General features: G+C 38.4%; 1 protein-coding gene across 1 annotated transcript; it reads left to right on the top strand.

Moving 5' to 3' along the window:
• Positions 1-13,726: 13,726 nt before the first annotated feature.
• Positions 13,727-20,019, top strand: LOC143369525 (mitochondrial import inner membrane translocase subunit Tim17-A). Its single transcript, XM_076813564.1, has 2 exons — positions 13,727-13,819; positions 19,528-20,019. Exons 1-2 carry the CDS (start codon positions 13,727-13,729, stop codon positions 20,017-20,019), a joined length of 585 nt encoding a protein of 194 aa, XP_076669679.1.
• The last annotated feature ends 6,862 nt before the right edge of the window (positions 20,020-26,881 follow it).

Raw genomic sequence — 26,881 nt, 5'->3', positions numbered from 1 at the left:
ATTAGTCCAGTTGAAACTATGTTAGGACTCACTTTTGTAGTTTTCAATATAGATATTGAGTGGCATATAAAGTTTTGAATTTTAGAGTATTAAGAATATTAATAAATATAATATTATTAATAATTGTAATTTAATATAAATATTTTTTAATAATATTACTTTAGATGTAATGTAATTATTATTCGCCATATGTAATGTCACTATTAATCACGGTACACGTAATTGTTAACTCCCGTTAAACAATTTTGTGGCGGAGGGTGTTGTACACCAACGCCACTCAAATTTATTTTTCTCTAGTTTTAGTCATTCGTTTACTTCTACAGATAACAATAGCAAATATCCTAAATTCCTTTTCCTGTGATTTCATCCGTCCCTTATTACTCACCCTTGTACCCCGATCTCGATGCCTCATCCCTTTCAACCCCCACTTTCTGAACCACCGAAACCACCTATATATAACACGCAATATCTCTTTCAAAACACTCTTGTTCCGAACAGTCTCGACATCATAGTCTAGCTCTAAATTCTATTAAGCTGTATTTCGTCTAAGTTTCCGTAAATTGTATTTTTATATTGTTATATAAAATAAATGGGAATATTATAATTCCGGAATACAACATTATCAGGGAAACTTTGCCAATTCAGTACCTCTTTCACCAAGATAAAATAAAAATGATACAAATTTCATATTTTATACTTAGGAGTGATGGCTCTTCAGCCGCGGACCACGTGCGCAAGTAGCTGAGAGGTTCGCTTTTCACTCTGTTCCATTCTCTGACGGTTATATAGCGAGTTTGACTTGGACAATTTGTAGAAACAAAATAAACCACGGATTTGATAATTGAGTCCTGCCAAACTCGAACCGCACAGAATTAACAATATAAGGGTGTTTCGTCACTGCGGTAGTACAAGCGGAAAGGTGGTAATTCTACTTAAAAGAATAAGTCAAAAACATAGAATACTATCTTTTCATAACTCGCTTCGGTTTTGAGAAAACTGACTTCGAGTTTCGATCTGGTTCGTGCGTCCCAAAGTACAGTTTTTAGTTCCCGGCAGCCATAGGGCACACAGAGGTAAGGAGAACGCTTCTCGCCACACGAAACGAGAGCGCGCACGTGTGGTGGTAAGGAAGAAGCGTTCTGCTTACTTCCATGCAAACGGACAACACTTTGAGCACCTTCTATGACACAAGGATCGTCCTTTACTCCATTATTTAACGTCGAATATCATTATACTATAGGTCAGCGCCGTCCAGGCTACCGTTTGGCGGGCAAGGGCGCTCGGAGCTTTGCCCACACCATTTGCCTCGGACAGTGACGTCAGCTATCTTTACAGCGGAGTGGGGAGGAACGGTTGTACAGTAGGGAGCGATACTACATAGGCGAAAATTTAAATTTGAATTCTCAGTTGGCCTGGGTGCGGGATAGTTGTCTTTTGATTAACCAAACACAACTGTAAAAAGAAATGGAATATATTCATGTCTGCAAGTTCCTTTTTCTACTGAAAATGATTATTTGGCACCCGAGCCAATTGAAAATTCAAATTTAAATTTTCCGCTGCGCTCTAATGCCTACGTTTGGCTGGTACGTAAAAAATATCTTTTTGAGAAAATAGGTTTATTATAAATTAATTTATTTTCCTTTTATATAAATATTTATCAATGACGCAGGCGCAGTTCATGCGCACATAACCACCACTCCTGTAGGTGTTTCCCCCTCCATTCACTGCGGCCCAATCGTTCCTAACTCAGCGCTTATTCAGCAAATGTCGAGCATTTCTACTCGTGCTCGTCCTGGTCAGGAGCTGCGAACATTCGCACAGAAGCTCGCGCCGAACATTTGATAATAATCAGCGAATAGCGAACATGTGCCCACGTCGCTAGAATGTCGAATACGTGGTTCCGCTTTATTAACAATTTTAATCCTTAACCCAGGCGTATACAAAAATTGATAGTAAATAATTTGGGAAACATTCCCGGAAACTTGGGGGCGGGGGTGTCTGGGCGTTAAAGGTTTCAGTTTTTTCTTTTTATACAAATAAAAATTTTCGTTGGTCAAGTATACAGTGCAGTTCTTATAAAATAAAATCCTAGGAACAAGCTCGTTTTGTCGAATGAAAATGATTCAACGATTTTAAGATTACGTCATAAATTAACTTGTGCCACAAAGAATTTTAGAAAACAGCTGTTATGTGAACGTCTGTCGTAGAATATGTACGCACTTCAAGTCGGTGTTCTGTATAAAAATGTAGGGCAGGTACACTTTACGCAGAAACGGATTGGATTAGGATTTTGGAGAAAGGGCGGTAGGGTCGAACCCAATTTGCATGCCATAAACCACGTCGGCTCGTAAGATTCAATTTTAAAGGAGTAACGAGATGCCTGTTGTGCTCGTGCATAGAACCTTTCCTTCTTCAGACTTCTCTATTTAGTTACATTATACATATAATCGTAATAGATTTCTCAATTTTTCCAAATCATTTACCGCTAGTTAGTACAAAGTATCGCATCTGTTTTTCAGAAATTGCATAACCCTAACGTTGCTATACAGTTATGAAAAATTCAAACGAAATATCAGCCTTCGTATAATAATAAAGTAATAAATTTTAGGTTTCTAATTGTGACATTCTTTCGAGGGCTTCAATTTAATTGTCCGTTGTAATCAATGAACTTTTTGCTGAAAACATTAACATTTTACGAAACAATTAGAAACATAATATTATCTTCGGTTTTATCGTGGTCACGCTATTATTTTTCTGACTATTGAAAAAACGAAGAAATGTTTCATATGGAAGTTGTTTGATTTGATGGAGGAAACAATAGAATATTAGAATTTGCGTTTAAGCTATTATTTACAGAGATTTCAATATTAATGTAATTTTTTTAAATAGAACTATTTATTTTTTTTAGGGTTGTTACTTTATTATGCATTTCAAGACGCGCCCAGCGATGTATATGAAGCGTACGTATATTTGAGCAATGTTGGTGGCATAATTCAAGTCCGGTTAGTGTGTTTCACTCATAAGTCACAACGTGTGATCTTCGATACGAGAAACAATGGAATTGGGGGCTCAGATGCAATAAGGGGACTAGCGCTCGAAAATGGGAAACTTAAATGTTGTTAAACTGAATTTTAAAAAATATAGTGTTGTAAAGCTCGTCGCGACACACATTTTTTCTATTTACAGTTTGTTTATCCAATCATTATTATTCGAGCTAAAAATTATAAACAAAACATTTTTCATCGTCCAAAATCAAAATCATTATTTCTTTAAACATAAATTGCGATAACGCGAGTAAATATTAACGGATCGTTATGAAACTTAAAACATAACTTCAGGAAACTCTAACGAAGCCGTAAATGTATGCGCAAATCCCTTATGTTAACAAATGTAATAATATTTAATTAAAAAGTAATACTGGACATAGCCCATGCTTTTCAACATTCGCCGGTAGAAAGTATCGAGGCAATTTTGAGGTACATATAACTTGCAGCGACAAAGTTTTTCCTTAATATACAAGGAAGATTTTCACCAATTTTCACATTGATTAATAAATAATTGTAGAAGATATGACGATATATATCAATCGCGCGCCAGCAACAGTCAACGTGAGTGCTAAGACAGTTGGTGGCGCGCGAGATTTATATACGTACATATATCGTCATATCTTTTACAATTATTTATTAATCACTGTATTTTTTAAAATACAGTTCAACAACATATAATTTTCCAATATTTCTTAGCATTTGGACAATAATTTTTCTCATTTTCGAGCGCTAGTCCCCTTATTGCATCCGAGCCATCGATTGAGCCACATCGATATGCTTTTATTTATCGGCGTGGTACTGTCCAAACGGTACGATTATAGCGCCTTGAAAAGAATTTTTTTAACAAGTTAATGTTTGAAGTAAGAGGTGTAGAATATTTAGTGATAATGACATTTACTATTAAAGAGAAAAATGGATTTTTAAACTCGATTTTTCTTGAAAACAAAGCCTTATTAAAAAAGAAGTTATCCTGTACGTGATTTTGTCTTATTTCTGCCTAAGGATTCATTTCATTAGCAGTTGTCCCATATTTACCGTTGCATTCTGCAAACATTTTAATCGTGTACACGCGTATACTTTCTTCAAAGTCGATTTACTCGAAAATAAAACCCTGTATGAAATTTTTCTTGCAGTATCTGCTGACTTTTTCTACGATTTCTGCCGCATCCCGTATAGAGGGGTAAACGCAATAGGCGAACACTAGAATTAATACAAAACATTGAATAACGAAAATGGTAGCATTTCAACTGAAAGTTTTCATTTTTTAGAAAAGAATTTGTTATTTTCTGTGTTACAACACTCGATTTTTTTTTCAAATAATATCTTCATTTTAGTTCATACGATAACCACTCTCGTATAGGTTAAGAAAATTTTTACGTTTTTTGTTTCAGATGACTACGACAGCCAAAATAATGATCGCCAGCAACAAACTTTTTTTTCAAACCCCCTCTTACCACTACCACTGTAACTTCGAACGAAATGATTATTATTGCATAGAAAAAATTGAGCACATTCTTCAAATGTCAATTAATAACCGTACATAATTTGGAATTATAATACCCAATACTTTTCTTTTAAAAAATTCCCTAGAATTTGCCTTATTTTCACAGCGTGAAAGTAGGGAGACCCCTTGAATGAGGACGGATCTGTAATAGGGTGGATGTACCAGTAAATGAACACGTACCAGTGGATGGACATTATATATTAAAACAAGTAAAATAAGTTATTAAAATGAATCAATCGCGCTGCAAACATAATTTTATAAAAGTGTTCATTCATTAGCCTTAAGTGTTCACTTACTGGTGCGTTTACCCTGCGTAAGAAAAAACACATTTAGTGGTATAGGAGTTGGTATAGCGAGAGATCAGATTAGAAGTCCCGGCCGAGCAGTTTCAAGTTTTAAGGCTTTAGCAGTTAGGCTGTATTCTAAACACTCATAGTGAACGTTGTCAATGCGTCCAAACTGATGGTTGAACGTAACTTCATACAGATTAATAATCGCAATTATAGTTCAATCCCGACAACCTTACACTAGGCCACTTGTGAAGTCCCGAGTTTATAATATAATATATATTTTAATTATTTGCACTCGCTATTAGTGTCTCTAATATTATTAGTGTATCGAAAGAAGGACTTCTATAAGGCGCTAAAGGCAACCGAAACGACTCCCTGTCTCGAAAGATAGTTGCGGTTCGCTGTCATCAAGTCTGAATACCTATACCTGTATATGACATACCGAACTCATAATATCCAGAAGGAGCCAAAGTATACGTGTTTCGGGTGCCCGAATGAGCCGCTTGACAAATAGAGTAATGTCCGGTTAGCTGACGCGATGTCAACACCATCAGTTCCTGGAACTGGCCGCTTGGAGCTCTGAGTTTGCGGAAGGTCGACGCTACGTTCGCCCGTGATTACACACCTACGTGATGACATAACTATCCTACCGACTTACCGAGATAACAAACATCAAAGTATTATATTTTCCACTTTATAATTATGAGTTTGCTTTAAAATAAATTAATCAGATTTCTGAAACCTGTGCGATGAAAATGATACCAAACACGATCATATTTTAATAATTTCAGGTTAGACGTGTAATGTGTAACTTTATCTCATTCGCTCCCAATGTGTCTTACCTAACTCTCGTCCCCGACCGACCCAAAGCCGAGCGGGCCGAAGGGAGATAAGACCAGGCAATTCCTGGAACACCTACCTCCGTGGATAGTGGACATCATTAGGCCCTATGCCTGCGTCAACTAACCTGGGATTACTGTATATTGTATATGAAGGAGACGGAGATTGACCCTCCCGAGGCCGTGACAACTAAGCATCTCGAACCCCATTCGGTTCCTACTAGCCACATTGCGTATACATATGTATACAGTTTAATTGGATGAATCGCTGCTTAGACAAATAACACAAGAGCTAATTAAATGCCCTAATTTTGACGGTGGAAAATAAGCTGTCGTTAATGAGACTGTTATCTGTATACCATGCGGAACCCTACACTGTAATGGCATACATACGGCCCTGGCACTTTGGGCCTCAAACGGGGCCGCCGCTTATGAATACAACATATACCGCTTGAGGTGTATAGTAATTTCTCGGTACATGAGATAGAGTTTCTGTTCAGTATAAGAAAATGTTTATCCCCTCCAAGTAGAGGGATCTCCCTTAAAGCCAGCTACCTCAGAACGAGGAGCCGATGGCTGGCATTGAACAACCGAAATGTGCGACAACGATGAGTCATCTACTATTAAAAAACAAATTTATTATATTTTTGGTCCTATTCTTACGAAAATACTTTCAACGTCTTAAAGAGATTTTGTTGATGAAAATAAGACTAAACACGGCGTGATTCGGAGAATTTTATGTCGTTGGACTCGCCTTAGCTACTACGCTATGAAGAGGAAAATACATGCTGCCATTTAAAAAATCATGGATGACCTTTAAGAGACCTTGAAGATAACGTCAATCAGATCTGTTTGTGTCACCATATTTGCCCCCTTGAACAGTATAAGTTTCCTCGGTGATAATATCTCCTATCTTCAATCCTAACAGAGATATTTAGGTACCCTGCTTTTCGCGACTCACCCTGTGTAGTATGTACCCTAGTAGCATTTATTGTTGGCATTTTGATGGCCAACTAATTCCTAACTTGGGGATACTGTCGCCCAACCAGAAATGCTACTAGGGTAGCTACCTAAGACACTCCTGCAAGGTCATGCACGACTTCCAATCTCCTAGTGACTAGCTATAGCACTCTCATAGAATCGTCCGTGAGAACCAAGTAGGTATCCTGTGGCAACTCAACCGAGCACCAGATTGTCCACTACCTTTAACTTCCTGTGACAACTGGCATTGAGTAAACACCAGGTCGGCCATAACAAACAAAACTCCAACCGCCAATTCGCAATTGCTCAGCCTTGAGCTGACATCAAAGCTTTCAGCGATATGTTTATCCACTGATATTAATATGTCGACTGATTAAAATCCTATCACACTTTCTCATCTACTTAAGGCAGATAGCCTTAAAAAATTAAAAGTTATTCCGGTTCCTTTTGTCAGTGCTGCAAAGTAGCATTATCAATTACAGGATCGCACGATTTCCGTAACTTTATACTTTACAGACCCAAGACGAACGCGGCAATTATTTGTCAAACGTAGCCACCGCCCCGGGGGACATCAGTTGATAAGGAGAAGAATATGGGGACAGATGTACGAACATGTGTTTCGACGCGGCGTTAAATACGTGGTAAGACTCGATGGGTTTATTCGCTCTGTCACCGGATCCGGTCTACCATGAAACTGCACACTTATTTCTCCTGTTACACCCACGTACCATTGGGTAATCACCGTATAATAGTCGAGTAATAATTTCTGCCAGAGGAGGGTTGCCGCGACAGTAGTCGGATAAATAAGAAAGGAGCCCCACGGGTTAGGGGACCAATATGGTCACCTTAAACGCGAAACTGCACCCCCGTCCACACCAGCGAACCTTCTAACCCTACTGCGATATTTATTATTCACTTAGGATGCTCATGTTCTATTTGCTTCCCGCTGAGCTTGTTTCGAAAATCGACTTACCCCTTCAGAAGGGCTACTACGTATCAACGAACAAGTGTTGCTCGAAAATATCCTGTATCATCTGGATATTAGGCATACCGTGAACCCTTATTATAAAAACATTATTTCGGTTGGCTGTTGCGTCAACAGGGACGATCCTAAACTGAAAAATGTGAAATTCTGGTAGGGTTGCCAACAATGCCATTTTCGCCTTGGGACTCCAGGTTTAGTGACATTTCTTCAGTCTACAGTCTTGCTGGTAATTTCTCCAGGAATGTGATAAATATTACCCTTAAATCTTGAGAAGCAGTTAATTATTCTGCATCATGAAATTACGTATAATAAAGCTTTTTTCTATAATGGAATCAACTTGGAGAAATGATAGAAATAGAATGCGACTGGAACTCGTTGAAGCAGAGTTACCCATTATTCGAATTAATTTTGATATGGACTGCGAAAGTTTTTATTATTATTTAGCAACATCTGAGCAGAAAAAATTATTGGACACATCAAAAACAAGTAAAAAATACAATTTTTGAAAATAAGCATTTTCTTTTTCGATAAATCTACTATGTATACTATGCATTGTAATAAATAGTATATGTACATACTTTTTTATATACATAATTCTATTTATGAACGTAAGAAGATATGAGAAAACTTAATTTATTTTGCTTCCTTTTATATTTCGTTAAATAAAATAATTTGTGTTTTCTTTGATTTTTTATTTATTTTGCTAATCCTCCAGGTGAGTGCTGAGCAAATGTTGGCAACCCTTGGGAATGTATAGTGCTTCTAACCAATAACAATAAACAATAAAGTTAGCAAGTAATTCTAGACATAAACGTAAGAAAAGAATGTTATATAAATGTAGGACGTAAAATCTTTTATTGAAATGTTATAACAAAAATATTACTTAACAATTCACCAAAAATAGGTAAATTATCACCTGCGGATACTTTCCAATTGATTGTATAATCCTTCCTTGGATTTGGAATACTTCAGTCTGTATCAGACTGTGACGCTCCTGACGACATGCTGAGATCACATTTTCCCAGTAGGAAGTTTAGAAATTTCTTATACCCTGCTACGAGGCGGGCCTGAGCGGCTGCGATGCCAAGCATTGGCATTTTAGTATTTTGCTGGTTGTGAACAACCGTTGCATGGCTAACACCAGTTGCTGCAGGAAGATAGAGTTAGTGGACGACCCAGTGCTTGATTAACACCGGTTGTCACCGGAAGGTTGATTGTCGTGGACGACCCTACGGGAATGTCGTGGGTACTTGGGTAGCCGCTAGGAGGTTGCAAGTGGTGGATGTGCCTACGGGAGTACCTACTGTAGATAGCCATTAGGATCGTACAATGCACAGATGGTGGCCAAATTATTATACTCAAAACATTTTCGTAAAAATCTGTGAAAGTCGTAACTGTAATTAAAGTAACAACGCACAAATGTGATTGTCTTTTCTTTTTTTGTTGCACCTCGATTGGTTTCGGATTTTTTTTACTTTTTCTTCAATTTTTGGTGTCTTGTCGTCAGGTAAAGCGACACACAACTTCTCTGAATTGAACAGGAATCCTAAGAATTTACGTTCCGTTGACGGTCTGGGTTAGATTTGGGTTAGGTCTGGATTAGGTCTAGGGCCATCACCAATAGGGTGGGCTGACCCGAAGTAGTTAAATCTAGTCCCGGGTTCAGCCAAGAAGGTCATTAGAGGAGTTGCATCCTTAGAGGGGGTTTTTTAGTGGGTATTACATTGCACACGAGTCCCACATAATCCCGGCACCACTGCCGGGGTATGCGTAAATGCATTTTTCCCCCCTCTTTAAAAGAAAAAAAAGGTCTGGGTTAGGTCTGGGTTAGGTGTTAATTGACATATTTCTGTACTATAAAAATAAATTAAAAGTATACAACAAATTTTTTTATACGTGTCTGCGCGCAACTGACTAGCCTGCAGAAGTTGGTAGCATGCAACAGTATGATCCAACTGTGGATGAAATAATTCATTCCCAGCGTATTAATACTAGATACCTACAGTTGTTAGCTTACAGGATTGCGCTGTGAGATAAGGGAACACTCCTCGACTCCGGCTGCAAAATGTATTAGTACACAGCACATCACTATAATAATTATAGTGATTCTTGTGCGTAAGATGAGACAACGTGCTGACCAATAGATGACACTCTTTGTGGACCTGGTTTAATCACATGTGCAACGGAGGCAGGGTTCGAATACTGGCCAATAGGACGCGCATTCCTTTCAGGGTCAACATGGGTAGCTCGAAACAGAATTGTTGGAAGCTGACAAGATTGGTCTTGAGAACTATCCTATAGAACCACCTATAGAATGGGTTTGTACATACTCACCGCACCACTATTAGTTATTCGTGCGCGTGAGACCAGAGATAATGAACCGGCCAATAGGCGACACCCTTTGCAGATCTTGCTTAATCACTTATATACACACAGTGCATTTGATTCTCGGACACCAATCGCACTTACATACACAGTATAGAGCCGTCCCCTCCTATGGAAGTCCCCGCGCAAGGAAGATATAGGGAGCGCGTAGGAGGGGACGGGTCTTTTCACTGCGCGAGTGCGGCCAGTGTCCGAGAATCGAATGCACTATAGTCCAACCGGTTCATTTGATTATGACCGCGAACCTTCGATTAAATAGTAGTCGACTTCACACGATTAGCCTTTTTCTTCGCGAATATTTCTACAGTATTGCAGATAAAGAAAAAGTGTACTATTGCGAGATGAGAAGAAACAAGACTACTACCAAGCTGAAATGTCACAGGGGCAAGGGGAATCACCCGCCGCGTCAATGTATCCCCTCCAACTCAGTTCGTCCCGTGACGAAGAACGCGAACGAAACCAATCGCAACAATCCGCGGTGTGGACAGCCGCTGAGAGCCGAAAAGTCGACACATGGTGCGCATGTGTGAGCGTGTGTGTGTGCATAATTGATGTTTTCCAGGGATAGGAAGCCGAGCAAGCAGTAAGGAGTAGAGCTAGAGAGTCGATTGTGTACGAGCACTGTGGATCACTAGGAACACCGGTGGGCCTTTGCCACTCTAATAAATTTGTTAGCCACACTCGATTTGCAAGTGTCCCTAAATCATTCCATACCAATTTTCTACTTCTACAAAAGGCAAGGTTAAAATACTGAGCAAAGGGAACCTTATTTCTTCCAGTGTAATTGACACAAGGAAGTTCGAAACACCAGTTTGTTTTAAGTAAGAGGTATATTATGTACAACGTTCTGAACTTAATAATGAATAAGTATCAAGATTGATTTCCTAAGAGATTCTGAGCGTTGATAAAAAACGTCGTGGGGTGTTTAAAGGCTAGCTGGAAAAATAGTAGTGGGGGCAGAATAGGGCGAGCTTCAAGAAGATATCGAGATTTTAATAAAGGAAGATTTGTAGGTTATGGAGGAGGCGTTGTTTTCGGTCTACGTATGTAGGTGGCGTAGCCTTTCACGTGTTTGCAAAAGTAGAAAGCAAGAAATATTTTTAAACATAAGTAATTTCTGATGTGAGTACATTACCTACACCAGGTTTAATTTTTTCAACTAGCAGTAGTGATTATTCAAATTTTTAGAAAAGAGAAATTTTCATTCCTAAGTAACTTTTCGGAGTAACATTTCGGATTTTGCTGAAACTTGGATATGTGGCAGTCTTTAGCGATATATTCACATATATCGAAGGATTTGTCAAATTTTAAAAACTGTTGATCTTACAGCTGTTTGATATATAGTGTGGAGCTTTTTCCAATAAATTATAACTATTGAACTAGCAAACTGATAAAGATGAGCTTATGGGAGCTTACAGTGGAGACATAATGTAATGTGAAGACACTTCATCAAGATAGTAACTGTTACTATACGCTAGGTAAGTATCGTTGACGCGGAGCACTCGCGCCGTCTCTCGGATTTTTTTTTAAATATTAGGAGTATAGGTACGGGCAGCAACTGTTTACGGGCGGTATTCACAGTCGCTACTTAGGCCGGTATTCATAGTCGCTACTTATTCTTAAGCAAATTCTCTACTAACCTAGTAGCTAGTAAAGGATGCCAAAATGCTTAATCATTTGCTTAAGATTAAGTAGCGACTATGAATACCAGCCTTATTCTTAAGATGATCTTAAGAATAAGTCACTCAAATGTGAAACATGCATTTTGTAATTGGTTGTTTAACAGATGTGGGAGGTTACGGGTATAAAATAATGGTCGTAATAATAAAAGCTGGATTTCAAGAAGTAAATACCAGTGTATTTATACCAAAAAGTTTGTCGATTAAGGTCGAAAATTATTAGACAGTTCTCATGTAATTGGAGTACAAGAAGAACTCGATAAAAATAACAGTCTTCAAATAATAATTGGTCATGTTTTAAGAGAAACACCCGGAGCAATTAGCATAAGAAATAAAGTAAATATACGATGTGCACGATTAGTACTCTCTACAAATAACGCAATGTGTTCTGCAGAATTCATGTTTCGATGTTGGGCTGCGATGATTAATCATCCCACTATTCCAAAAAGTGGCCGCTAGGCGGCGCCCTCCGCGGTACTTACCTAGCGTATATTTTGTAGACCAATGCGGTTTATGAGGTTATGACCTACAAGACCATTATGTGAAGCAGCAAAATTACAATAAAGTCTACATATACATATATAGCAGTGTATATTATGAAGGAACGAGTGTAAGAATTTTTGTTAAGATTTTATTGTAAGGACTATAGAGATAAGTGAATATAAAAGAAAACTGTAAAACATTTATGAAAACAACATCAATGCTACCCAATTGCTTATTGCCTACAAGACGTTCTCGGTAAACTGAAAACCACGAGGCGAGAGTCCTCGACCTCAACAAGGAAAACACAAAAACCTCTCTCCACTCTCATACCTGAAACGCCTGGCCTACGCAGATCCCGCGCACACACTCATACGTACACATAGCATATGTATATGGGCGAATTCCACTCACGCCCAAATCGCCCGTGAATTTCATTAGGGTAGGTTTCCTTATACGCGACAGGACGCATCGTCAAGAATTTCAAAGTCGATTTTCTCGAAAATGAAGCGCAATATCAAAAAATTTTATTCCTTTTTCTCGACTTATTTACTTGTTATAAGTCGAAAAGAAAGAGTAACTTTTTTTCATATCGCGCTTCATTTTCGAGAAAATCGATTTTTAAATTCTTGACGATGCGTCCCGTCGCGTATAAGGAAACCTACCCTAATGAAATTCACGGGCGAATTGGGCGTAAGTGGAATTCGCCCTGTATCATATTAACAACAGGCCTTTGAAATGTAGAGACTTCAGTAACGGAAAGGATTACTATTTGCTATAAAAGTACATAATTCAAGAAATAAGACAGCAAAACGAATACTTCACGCAATTGACTCTGCGAATGAAATTATAACAGTCAAGTGAAGAACTTTCCTACCTATGCATCTGTGGCACCCACTTCACACGATATTTTTTAGCTGTGTGTACCCTACGTATAATATTTACTATTTATTGTTAATTATTTTACTGGCATTTTTAATAATTTGGTTCTTTTGAAATATAAGATTTACTTCGGTGGAATTTTCTCTAAAAGAAAAACATTGACGACGAGAATGCTGAAACTTCTCATATTTGTACAGATGCAAATTTTGTAAATTATTCTCCTTGACATCGTTTCGCAATTGGACATTACGAATAATGAATAAAGTAACATTGAAGGACACGAGGTCCCATTTTGTGAATAAATTTACGTAACTGTAAACCTATGTAAAAGTTGCAATCGAGATTATCATAAATCTGTAACGACTGAGTCGATAAAATGCAATGAAAGTGATTCGCTAGAAACTTCGTGTGATTTGATACAATAACTACATTCACGCCATTTATATTAAAATATATCACGTCACTATTTTTTTTAATAATCGTTAAAAGATCTATTACGCTTAATGCAATCATCGTTGCTTCCTTGCAAATACTTAATATCAAATCATGAGTAAGACACTTCAGTAGAGACACGATCAGAATAATCTGATATAATTCGTCGATTATGTCAATTATCACCTAGAAGGAAACTTGCGATTGACAAAATTTCATGAAATGGAATATAATCGTGAGCCGTGTCCCTGGAGGATAGTAGACGATTGTGGGGGTGCCTTCACTATGGGCGCTATTTGCGGATCGCTGTTTCAAGTATGTCTTCGATATATCTGCGAAGTAAATTAGTGGGAAATGGCTAGTTTGCTAGCTCGCTGGGAATACAAAATTCCCACAGCGTATACAGAGTGTTTCCGAACTGTGGGTAACTGAATTCATAACACGGAGCAAAAGAGTCGCAGTGAATATGAATTCGTAAGTTAGTTATTCTTGAAATATTCTTATCTGCCAATATCGTGTTACCGTTTCAAAAATAATAATTTTAAATTAGCGTAAAGATTACAGAAAAGCTAAGGAAAATGTCTGCAAGCAAGAGAAACGATAAAAAAAATATTGATTCGTAATTCTTTAGGAAAATTGACAACTCAGTTTGAATTTCTAAAAAATCTAAGACATAAATTTTTTTAGATATACTTGTATTAAATACTGAGATATGCGTATAAGTCGTTGACACCTTACATGTCTAGAAAAATCAATCCTTAAAACCGATTACGTTGAGGATTTATGTTTACCCAAACTTTCTTGTTTTTTCTTCGTGAGTCCTATTTATGAGTTGTAAAGTCTTACCTATAGTTTTGAAACATCCTGCATACACATATCCTACATACTTAGAAAATAAAACTAGTTAGTTATTTAGTTGACGGGGTGGGAATTTTATAAAAAATAAGTCCAATTGCAGGAATGTTGATCAAATTGTTATGTTTCGTCCTGATTTTCATTAGATGGAAATTTATTTGTGAAATAGTTGGTGTGAAAATTCTTGCAGTTATTATCACTCTCAGGGACATCCTCCCTGTACGGGGGTAGACACGGGTAATGCAGCGTGCTGTATACCGACACAATCAGGCCCGGAACATGGGTTTGGGAGAATACGTTCTTCGTCCTTATATGAGCAGATTTTGGGCTGGGTGAGGTCTCATTCGAAAGAGGAAGGTTCAATGCAGCGCTCTCTGATCATGGTTCGACGAGATTGCGTTGATATCTAAAAATATGAGTGTCCAAAGTAGAGCAAAAGTAGAACAAAAGTCGACAAAATACACCCGCAGAATCCAAGTATTTTTAGGTTACTAAAAGAGTTTTGTGACTCATACGATGACCAGAGCGCGATGCATTGAACCTTCCTCTTTCGAACGAACCTTTATTCAGCTCAAAATCTTCTCATACAAGGATGGAAAACCTATTTTCGTAACCGCATTCCCAAATACGAATTACGTCATATTGGCGATAATACAGAGCAAGTCACGTGACTTTAGTTCAGGCATTGGGTACGGAATAGCGCCTACTCAGGAGGACTAACAACGTGGAATCATAGTAAACCTGAAGCGTTTGGTAGTTTGATACATATGACAGTGCCACAGTAAAAGCGTGATACAGTCACTGCATGCATTTTCGTACGATTGTAAGTTAGGTTATGTGGCATTTTAGAATGCATTTTAGGCATACATTGACTAGGAACTGCTGGGAACTCTATACATTTATTAAATTAACGTTTTTACTGTAACACATACATCACTTGAAATCGCTGTCGACTTTATAATTACATGGCCAAATTATTTAAAATAAAAAAAGAGAGATTGGAACTTTTTTACTAATACTGGAAGTATTGATTTACTGATATCATATTTTCAGAATATGGATGTTACAGTAATTATTTGAAATTATTGCTCTTATTATTATTCTTTTTTATTCTTCCGACTATTGTATAAAACATATAATAAGGAAAAGTCTCCAAATTAGTCAACAGTTGACTCCCTGATTTTTTTTGTAATTCTTTACGGTCCTATGCTGTGATGGGCATTATTTAAATAAAAGGATATACTTCCGAATGGCCAATCGACACGAGGTTTGAGGGAGGGGTGGGGAGAGGATTGCACCCTAAATCTAAAATACTAGCTTCGTGTATTTATTAGTTTCCGAAATATTAATAAAAAACTTTTAGTATTTCTGTTGACTTATTCCGACATTCCGCATTCATATTAGTATTGGTTGGAGCTAGACGAGAACCTTTGCGGCCCGAGCCGCGGGAGATCGCCGTTGCTCGGCGATGTGTCATCGGTTATGCAGAAACAGAATTTGTTTATTTTTCATCGTATGAATATGAAAGTGACACCAATGGATTCCTGGCATTCTCCCGGTTAAATTGACAGAAAATAATTTAAATTGGATTATTTTTAACGAAACCGTATTTCACTTCTGCAAACAAATTTTTCACGTAATTTCCTTAATTATGGTCGGAATTATATAATTTTTGGGGCCAATTTGGTCGAGAAAACACGAAGAATTGATTGACGTCTTGTTGCCCCCTAAGAAGTGACGGATCGAAACTTCTGCATTTCTCATCGGATCTTCGCGAAACTTGTGTCAATCGATTCCTTATGTTTCCCCGGTGAAAATGGTCCAAAAACGACATAAATCGGATTGTAATTAAGGAACTTTCATTTAAAAAAATGATTTCCATAACTTCGTTTTAAAAATAGTCCGATTTAAATACGTGACATTTGATATGAGTTTTATCGGAAAAACACGAGGAATCCATTGGTGCCACTGCCATATTGTTTCGATGAAGAATAAAGAATTTTTTAATATGCTGTACTTAGTGAAACATTTCACGGTCAACCGCCCGGTGTCATTCCATCTTCGCCCGGGTTTCGCCGCGTCACCCAGGCGATGATTCACAGCTTATGCGAAAATGAGATACTTCATTTCATCATCGAATCGATATATCTGTGACACCAATGGATGCCTAAAGTTTTTCTGTAAAGTGTATAAAAATTATTTTTTTCCTTTTTAGTACATTTTAATAAAAGCTTGTTTCCAAATTTTTTTTATTATTATTTATTTCTTATGAATACATGATTAGGACACACTCTACGTTCACTAAAAATTGACCGAATTGATCCGTGTTTGACACCATTTTCATCGGGAAACCCTAGCAAATCCATTGGCAATACTTTCATCAACACTTATAAAAAATATGAACATTTTATTTTTCTGTACTGGGTATTTTATCTGGCTCTTTGGTTTTATTGCTCTCGGCTCTCAACGGTCTACTAGGGCCCGAAGGCCCTCGCTCGCAGCGAGAAAGCAAAACAGTGGGGTGGGTAGGTCTTTCCCGATAATCCGAGCCCAAAGGCTTCTCAACAATCGGAAGACTGAACATATTCTTTCTGATGCCTTCGACGATGTGCGCAATCATTTGCGTGCACATCTTCATGTTGCGCTTCAAAAAGTATTCTTTTAATTGCAATTAGTAAGTCAGTTTATAAGTACAACTAAATTAGGCGCCATTAAAATCATGCACAGTTCATTAATTTCATCTAATTGACCAATCAATTTATTTTTTAATTCATTAATGCAGTAGGTACTCTGCTTAAGAACATCGTAATACGGAACTATAAGAAATATTTTTCTTACGATGGGCAACAAACACACGCAGGGTATACTATCGATATCATACGATACTGTATTTTACAAATGTAGTAGCGAGTCGTACAAAAGGCGCGGAGGGCTTCGATAATGTCGACCAGCGTGTCGCAAGGACCGTACAAGAGTCACCGCGTCCTGGCGGCCAAGGCATAGTCCTTCCCGCAACGCTTCCGTTGGGCCTGGGTTTTTTTCCGAGATCTCCCGCGCAAACAGTCCCAGCCGGTGTGTTTGGGCTTCTGGGCAATAGGCCGCGGTTCTGGGGCGCCAGTTGAATATGCGTCCATCGGATTTTCTTACAGAGCTAATATTCTAGGCCCCAGAATCTACGGTATTGTCAATGTACAATTGACACGCGCGCCACTTCGCACTATCGTTTCTTAGCATTTGCACAGGGTGATTCTCTAGCTGGTCTCGTTAAACGCGATGCTCATCAGCAATCATGTGTTTCGCTGAGTTTCGTGGGCTTTGAGGCTCGAAACCAGCGGGGCCATACAATGTTGCGCAGTAAGCAGTGACGAATCTGAAGTTTTGCAATTTCTAATCAGATCTTTGCGAAAGTGAAGTCAATGGATTCCTTATGTTTTCTCAATCAAATTGGCAACAAAAGTGGTATAATTCGGACCATAATTAAGGAAATTACGTGAAAAAATTATTTGCAGAATTGAAAGCCCGTTTCGTTAAAAATAGTCGGGTTTAAATTATTTTCTGTCAATTTAATCGGGAGAATGCCAGGATTGCACTGGTGTTAGTTTCATATTGATACGATGAAAAATTAACAAATTCAGTTTCTGTATAATCGATGACAACATTGCAATTTCACCGGCGAGTGCATTAGCGCATATGAAAAGTCATCGAATAAGCAATTGCAACCTAAAGTCACTACTGTCACCAACACAATTTTATATATAATGTTTGTTCAATAACTGCTTTCTGCATAGGGCGTTTAATTATCTTGTAATAAGTGTATAATTTTCATGTTCTGCTTCAGTGGTTTGCTAATTAAAAAATATCTAACCTAACCTAACAAAACTCATTTTCTGAGGACATTCCCTCATCTATTTTTTCTTTTCACTTATAATTCATTACTGCCAACGTAGCATATTGTAGCATAAGCACATTTCAAGTAATTAAAATGTAAAATGAATTTTCTACGTCTGTGACTTTACGTTGAAATTTTGTCTAGTACAACGCAACAGCTAAGAATTTCTTTCCACATTCAGAATAGAATATGGAAATAGCAAACAGCTCCCTCTCGCGTTCACCAGGCAGCCGCGTATCTATCGGTATTACCATTTCTGTGCAGAAAAAAGCTTCTGCAATACCGACCTGCCAAATTGCGCGAGGTCGCGTGACGTGTCTACCCATTATATAACCTTGGCATGTTTTCACATTGGTATTTTCTGCAAAACATTGAAAGTATTGTTCGGGAGTTCCAAAATGCCTATTTTGGAAACAAACTGAGCACGAATATCACTTTGTACTTATCGTTAGCTGTCTTAAAGTCTAAACACACTACTCTAGGCCCCTCTTCTTCTTACCACTGGCACGCCGGCACTGACCTGTCACGGAACTGATAAGTGTGTTTAGACCCTTACAAGGAAACTTGCTCAAGTGGTCCACCGAGATTTAAACGAGCTTTTGCACAATGGTAGAGTTTGAAGCACTGAAACTATTGACGTATGGCTTTGGGTGCAGGCGGTTAATAGTTTACGGGATACTTAATGGTAAAGTTTTACGTGCCCTTCTGTTGCCAGGTATGCCTGCGCAGGTCTACCGGAGGGAGTAGGTATGCCTATGATGAAACTATGGGGAAGACCAGGACTAGTTGTTACATTTTCTATTTTTTTATTTTTATTTTTTGCATTCCATATTCAATATTATTAACGGCTCTCACTTAAAGTACGTATTTTTATTTACCGATGACCGCTATCTCATGTGATTAAACGAAAACCATGATTTTAAAAACAGCCATTTGGAAGGTCGAGACATGTCTCAAAATGCCCGAGTAGGGACTTTAGTTGTTAGACAGTAAGGGACAAGTTGGAACAGTATTAAATTTTGGAACAGAGGTTAATTATGAGTAATACAATTATATTTTCTTGGACACAAATAAATTTAAGAATAAGGTTTATAAACCTTACGCTTGGTACACCAGCTTGAATTTGATTTTTGGCACAGTGTTTTCTACAACGACTCTTCAATCCACAAAACCTGCGTTGAGTAACTATGTACCTATGGCAGAACCTTCTGACATTCGGGATTTAAAGAGGTCTTCGGTTCATACCGCAAACATTAAAATATTATATTCGTTTATCCAGAGCGTTACTGGGTTCCGAAATGCGCCATCGGGAGTTCACAGAAGGCTGTTTGGCGGAGTAATGGCGGTGAAGAATCGAGTGCCCCAAATAGCCGGGAACTTCGCCGTTTGGGGTGGCCTTTTCTCCGCGATCGAATGCGCCCTGATACGCTGCCGTGCGAAAGACGATCCGTGGAATTCCATATTGAGCGGCGCTCTCACAGGTGGCGTCCTGGCTGCTAGAACTGGAATTCCGTCGATGATAGGAAGCGCCACGGTCGGCGGTGTCTTCTTGGCCCTCGTCGAAGGATTCGGTATAATGGCCACGCGGCTTCACGCCGACTCGTTTGCCCAACACATGCAGATGTATGAGATGGAGAACTTGCCAGAATTCCACGGGCTCTCGCCGAAGACGAGGGTAGGCTTCAGCGGTGCGCCGGTAAACGGAGACGTTCCCAGACAAATCAACAGTCCCAACGGCGTTGAGGTTGACAGAATCGGCAAAGGTAGATGAGCGTCTTAGGGAATTCCACAATGTACGATCCGTATTTTGTCTATTTTAAACGCGCATATTTTTGTACGAGCTTCATCATGGAAAATGAAATGATATTTGTAACTTTATGTTGTTCTTAAAATTCGGCCCACGTGCGATCACTACCCCCATTCGTCGGCATGTGTGAAAATTGCGTTTAATATTAGGAATATTCGAAAGCAAGGTATTTTTTATAATAGATAATTTACAAAAAGCAAACCAACGAGCAAAGATGAAGCTCCTAGAAGTAACTGAAACTAATATTCGTGACTGGAATACTCGTACTATCGTAACAACGTCATGGCATATGTTTATACCTTGACATTACTATTCCGCTTTGTGAAAGGTGTAAACCACATTTTAATATTTTAATAAAACATTATTTAAAAACTAGCCGTGAATTTATTTTAAAACATAATACTGTCAGTAATATGTGCTACACTAAATCAATTTTTTAATTGTCTGATATTGAAAAGTTTTGTTAGTTTAGATAATACGTATCTGATAAAATTTCGTTTTTGTTACGGCGTAAATGTATAAGGAATAAAATAACAAAGAAGAAAATAATCACAGATTTTCTTTCTTTATGTAAACTACTAAATTTTAATGAATTTCATAAAATATTTACGTCATTATCGTATCGACGTTTTTGGAGTCGTTATGAAATATTTCGCAGAGTTTGTAGTTTTATAATCACAAATTCCGCGTCAATGTTGTTTCCTGTTCTGTTACGAGCCGAGGCTGAGGGCAAAGTGGTTGGCGGCTGCGAAGCCGAGGATTCGAGATTGTTTGTTGGAGTTTGTTAGTTGCAGACTAACAGGTGCCTGCTCAACACCAGCAGCGGCTATAAGGATGGTTGTCGTAGACGAACCGGTGCCTGGCTAACACCGGGAGCCATTAGGAGGTTGGTTGCCGTGGACGAACCGGTGTCTGGTTAACACTGGGAGCCACTAGGAATGTTAGTTTAGCCTCATAACTTTACACTACGACACACCCCGAGCGGTAAAGATGTATCTCCGTGGGTTTATTTCACAGTGGAAATTCAGATGATGATTGGGGATTTGTAATAAAAGAACTCTGAGTAACAAATATCAAAGTTTATTCTATAAGCTCGGCCTTTACTATTGTTTAGTGCAGCGGTGCGCAGGGAGCCGTTTTTAGCGCCTAGCTGCGAGCAATCCGCCTGTCCCGTTGCTAAGGTTAGAATCGGTGAGAGAACTGCAGTAGTGTACGTGTGTACTCGTAGGCCCGTTGCGATTGATAGGTTGCAGCTGGAAATTTCGTATTTGTTGAAACCATGGACCTAAGAATTAAATGGACGGAGCCCAAAGCCGCGGGGCCTAAGCTCCTATAAGTAAGGGGATTGGTTGATTATTTTCGTTTTTGTTTCAAATTTAAAACCTGTCACAAATGTACATAACATACAATTATTTTGTACATGCATGGTACAAATTTCCAGAAACTTGATGTTCCTCTGTCGAACCTTCTCCGGAGAACTTCAGAGTCTGCGACTCTGCATAAGAAATATATTAAAACAATTTTGGCGACTTACCTTATTAATTGAGACAATAATTCAGACTCCTATTTAGTGTAAAACTTCGTGACATTTCAAATTTGGACAACGTACTTTATTTGACACTTGGTAGGTTATGATGTATTGACACTTGGTATATACATAGGTATATATGTACAATGACGGACGACGATCCCTGCCGAATGATCCCGAGAGTCGACGAATCGACGAACGAAGCATGTGTTAGTTTCGTTTTGGCTGAAGGTGTGCGTGTAAATTTTCAAAATTTAAATTTTGAAAATTTTCACTGGAGAAGAAGAATCAGAAGAAAAATCTTATTTCTGACAGATCCACGACATGATATTACGATATCTCTGTCATGCGTAGACCGATTTTATTGAATTTGGTCTTATTCGAAAGCTTATATGCGGTTTACATAAGAAAAATACCATTGAATTTAGGAAATATTGCAGGCGTGATGAGATATTAATGAAATAAGTTTCAGGTTAGGTTGGAATAGCCCGGCGACGAGTAAACGATAGCGGTAGCGACAGTCGACATATACAGGGTGTCGAACATATACAGGGTGTCGAACATGTACTTGGCGTCGAGACGCTACCGCGTCTATAGATATAAATTAAAATCGTAAACGCCAATACTAAAATAAAATGAATTCTATGACGATGCAGACTAAAAAACGAAAATGTATAGTTAAAAATTGCAAAAACTCTGTAACTGGAGTTCTCCGTAATTCTTAGGTCCATGAATTCATACACATACATATTTTAATATGGCGGAAATTGGGAATGCGCAGTAAAAGACGGAAATGAGCCGCTCAGCGAGCAAACCTTATATCCTTACATCATGGGGACATGAATGCCTTCACCAAATTTTTTTTGCATGGGTTGCAATGACTACAATTGAAGAGTCCTTGTAGAAAACACGGTAAGTGACAAAATTAAAAAAAAAACGTTCTATCGGAAAAAGTTCTACGTGTCTATGGTAGTACCATAGTACTTGTAAAATTTGATTTTTAGCACTTATACAGTGCTTTCTACAAGAACTCTTCAATTCTGTTTCTTTTCATTGAAAGTCGCGTGCAATATTTTTTTTCAAAACCTGGCGTGTCCTTTTTTTTGCGTGGAACACGGCACTTTTGAAAGGAGTCGCATGCAACACCGTCTTGCGTTGCGTTGCCTCAGTGGAATCGCACCTTGACGTATGTTTGTAAGCAAAATATGCAGAAAGGGCAAAATAAAATGCACGTGTAAAACCCTTATAAATTCTTACAAAATGTTAATCAATATGTTTGTGTTTAAATCCCACTCTTCTACCTTTATACTAGCAAAATATGAACTTACATAAACAACTACACTTTGGACATGACGTTCAGATTCTGCAGATGCGAATATGTCTGCTGTGTCACTATCGTCGGGCCAATCGCGATCAATTGTTGTAACTCGAAAGGGGTGATTTACTCGATATCGCGTGCCTAGCCGCAAGAAAGGAAGGACTGCTAGAAAAAGGTGTTGTAGCAGCGCGCGACAGACCAGTTCTCGTCCCGCTGTCTTCGCTCCGTTCTCTTCTTGTCGTAGAGGCGGGCACAGATTCCAAAGATAACGGTGGAGGCACTCGACGGCATCGGAATCTTTTATTGTAAGGTGGTAATGACTGTTTTGACAGCGGCTCGTGTTCAACCATCGTGGACAATCCCGGCACTACCTCCAGCCCCAAGTTCCATTGTTGCCGACACCATATTGGAATCAATATTTACACTCAAGTCCGTGTAAGCTGCGGATTACCGATCCTTCCAACCCTTTCCCGATTGAGTCAGCAGTCAGTGGCCATCCGAAAAATTTCGTTGAAAGGGTCCCGCTGGCCACGATAATCGGCCACAGTTAGGCCCTTTCAGAGGTACTAGAAGCAGTAACAAGGGAGGGGTGCCATCAGCAGAGACAGCTCTTTAAATGAAAACGACCTGGAAATATAGGGAACGATAGTTAGGAACAAACGCTGGAATATTAGCCGATAAAAGTAAGCCACATTCCCATGAAAAATAAGTTTAAAAAATTCAAATGATTTGCGACTACTACTTATAACAGTGATGGAAGCATCCTACCAGAGCAGAAATGAAACGTTAGGAATGGAATTTTGTGCAATGTTATGTTCAAAGGCTTCTTTAAACGCGGAATTCGTTCTCGGAGTTGAGGTATCCACGTTTGATGAGGTCTTCTTCGGATGGCACGATCGGATCACGTTTTCGAAAAAAATAGATCATCTCACGAAACTACTTAGGCCAGACTTCGCCATTTTACAAGCCCAGTTTTTGTATATTCGTAGGTACATATGTATAAAGAGACAAGCGTACCTAATAGTCCAACTTCATTCCCACTTAACGATCTTATAACGAAATGGGATTAAAAGTCCTAACCTAGTAGTGTTGGACGTACAGTACCTACGTCAATTTTATTATTGACAGGCTGTATTTAAAGCATTCATAGTGACTACACCATTTTTTAATGCACCAGAACCTAGAAGGGTTGAGCGTAAGTTCATCCAAATTAATAACTCCAGTCAGAGTTCGATCGCGACAACATTACACCAGACCATCTATGAAATCTCAGTACTTGTGTATCTATTCTAGTACCTAATTATTCGTACTCGCATCGAGTTATTGGTATAACCTGCAGGATTCGAATACCTAAGTTTACAGCAGCTAAAGGAACCCACGTGTAGATGTACCTTTAACGCTGTGTCAATTTATTCAAAGATATGACGCCCTACTATCAATCCTAATGGCAACTAATGTTAGCCAAACACCGTGTTATCCAGTACTACTGTATAACAGAAATACCAGAACGCTAATGCTGGACTTCGAAGCCATTCAGTCCCAGGTCCTAACAATATGCTCACTTCCTATTTTCATTTCCTGTGACTTTTTGTATTATGTGCGATCTGGTTCTACACCTTTGCACATTTCGATGTAGGGTAGACCGGGGGCGAATGTAACAATGTAGATATCGCAAAACATATAATAGATATTAACACCAATTTTGGATGTATGATGCACAATGACAATTGGAATGCACACATCCATGTCCTAAGAGTAAAGATACGCAATAGACATGGATAACGAAGAAAATAACGTTTCGATGCCCTAAAGTAACTTTTTCTGATTGACTTCAATTTGTAATATAAACACTCCCTTTGCAAGTATGTGCTTGTTAGATTTTTTAAACCGTGATTGGACCTTTTTTTAAAGTAGTATTGATCGTTACTTACAAGGGGACGACACCATGAGGCAGACACCAATTTTGTTGAGCTTTGGCACGCTGGATCTACGTCGAAAATAAGTAAATAGGTGTCCGAGCGTTTCTGCCAATGGGCCTTAATAATAGAGATATTTACATGGAAATTATTATTAAATTTTCACAGTGGCCGTGGGGTTTTAGTCCTTCTGGAGGCGTCGGGGTGCCTTTTGAAGATGTCTCCACGTTAAAAAAACTTTATAAATTTTTTTTATAAATTATATATTTTATAATTCTTTTTTTTAACTTGGGGAAATCTTCAAAAGGCACCCCGACTTCTCTGTAGCGTGGGATTTTTACCCATTAAAACCCCACGGCCACTATGAAATTTATAATAATTTCCATGGAAATATCTCTATTATTAAGGCCCATTGGCAGAGACAGTCGGACACCTATTTACTTATTTTCGACATAGATCCATCGTGCCAAGGCTCATCAAAATCGATGTCTACCATATGGTGTCCTCCCCTTGTTAGCACTTCTAAGCGTCTTGTTAGTCAAAATTTATAATTGAAGTTCAAAAGCACGGTCGGGGGCTATTGTAACATCGTAATATTGTCTTGTTTGCATGGAACCCTATAGCACAGCACAAGCAAGCCAAATGAAAAATAGGTGCAATATACTGAATGTGAGGATTGAGCAGATGAAGAATGCACCAGCCAAAACGTTTTTTATTTCTGCCACAATTGCAGATACCACATAATTGGTTATAGATTTTACATTTTTCAATTTATTATTACAATTTACATCAATAAATATTTCAATTTTGTAAAGTTAAATTTGTGCTACTATCGACTCCATGCAGTGTTACACCTGACCCGGGGTCAGGGACGGTTGTAACACTTTACTCGCTTCTCATTTTTTATTAATAACTTGGATATTACTTGACATACAGCGAAACTGTTGTGGCTCTATAATGTCAGATAAGTAAGTAACATTTTCGAATAAGAGTTTTTGTTGTAAATGTAACAGTTACAGCGCAATCGTATTCCAAAGTCAAAGTGCTACTACCACTCCCGGTCTACCCTAGAGGAACATATTGGATTTAGAAATTGCATGTGTTTTAAATCAGTATGAAACCTACTCTTAAGCCAGATGCAGGATGGCCCACGTAAGACTTTCCTTGAACTTTACAAAAAATTGTTTTAAATAAAAATTGAACTATTACTAGAATTTCTTTAACTGTATTTTTTTCGGAGACATGGATTTTACCTCTTATTTTTCAAATAAATAATTTTTTAAAGAGAATAGAATAGTTCACTAGTTAAAATATTTTGGAAATTGTACGTTGTAGATACATATCTTTAACTTGTCGTTTTCTGCACTATAAAAATGTACTTGTAGCAAGCAAAATATATTGTTCCGTTTAAAAAAACTTCGATCACTTTGAAATTCCAACCGAAACGTTGACCAAAAAAGCAAATGAACCTAAAACGCGTGCCACCTACAACATTGCATCATTGCCAAATAACATTTTTTGATGTCATTAATATTTTCGAAAATGTACAGTTTCTTACGCATTATATGTCTAATTTTCTATAAATGTTTAACGCTATTTTTTTATAAAAATAGAAGGCCGTTAGCAGTCACTGCTTTAGGATCCCTTTATAATCATCCCCTCTATATTTTCGACCCGGTCCTATTCAAAATGCGCTCCTCCCGATTGTAGCCCCCCTCCCCCCTTTTAAGTCTCGTGTCGTTGTTCCGTAGGTAAGCTCCTTCAGCGATTTTTCACGCGTTTCAGGCCATTCCACAGGGATATAGGGGGCTGAAGCCAAATCAGGGGCATGAATGCACTCGATAGGTACTTAGTTGGGGTGAGCATTAAACGACGACAATGAAAACTCAATTCATCATTGTATCTCGTTGGTGACGAGTAAGGACGCTTGGCGCTCGTCAAAAGCTTCCCGGGAAGATCCGCCGTTGGCGTGAATAATTTGAAATTGGATCATCATGGCTGGCCTGAGAATTTCGGGCTATCCTCTTCAGCAAAATATCAGACTTCTGAATTCTATTTAGCTTT

Source organism: Andrena cerasifolii, chromosome 6, assembly GCF_050908995.1.
Source record: "Andrena cerasifolii isolate SP2316 chromosome 6, iyAndCera1_principal, whole genome shotgun sequence".
Classification (NCBI taxonomy): domain Eukaryota; kingdom Metazoa; phylum Arthropoda; class Insecta; order Hymenoptera; family Andrenidae; genus Andrena; species Andrena cerasifolii.
This window is presented reverse-complemented; position numbering and strand designations above follow the sequence as displayed.

Coding starts and splice junctions, on each gene's coding strand:
- LOC143369525 (XM_076813564.1), top strand. CDS start 13,727: ATGGAATATAATCGTGAGCCGTGTCCCTGGAGGATAGTAGACGATTGT. Junction 13,820..19,527: donor TTTGCGGATCGCTGTTTCAA/GTATGTCTTCGA, acceptor TCGTTTATCCAG/AGCGTTACTGGGTTCCGAAA.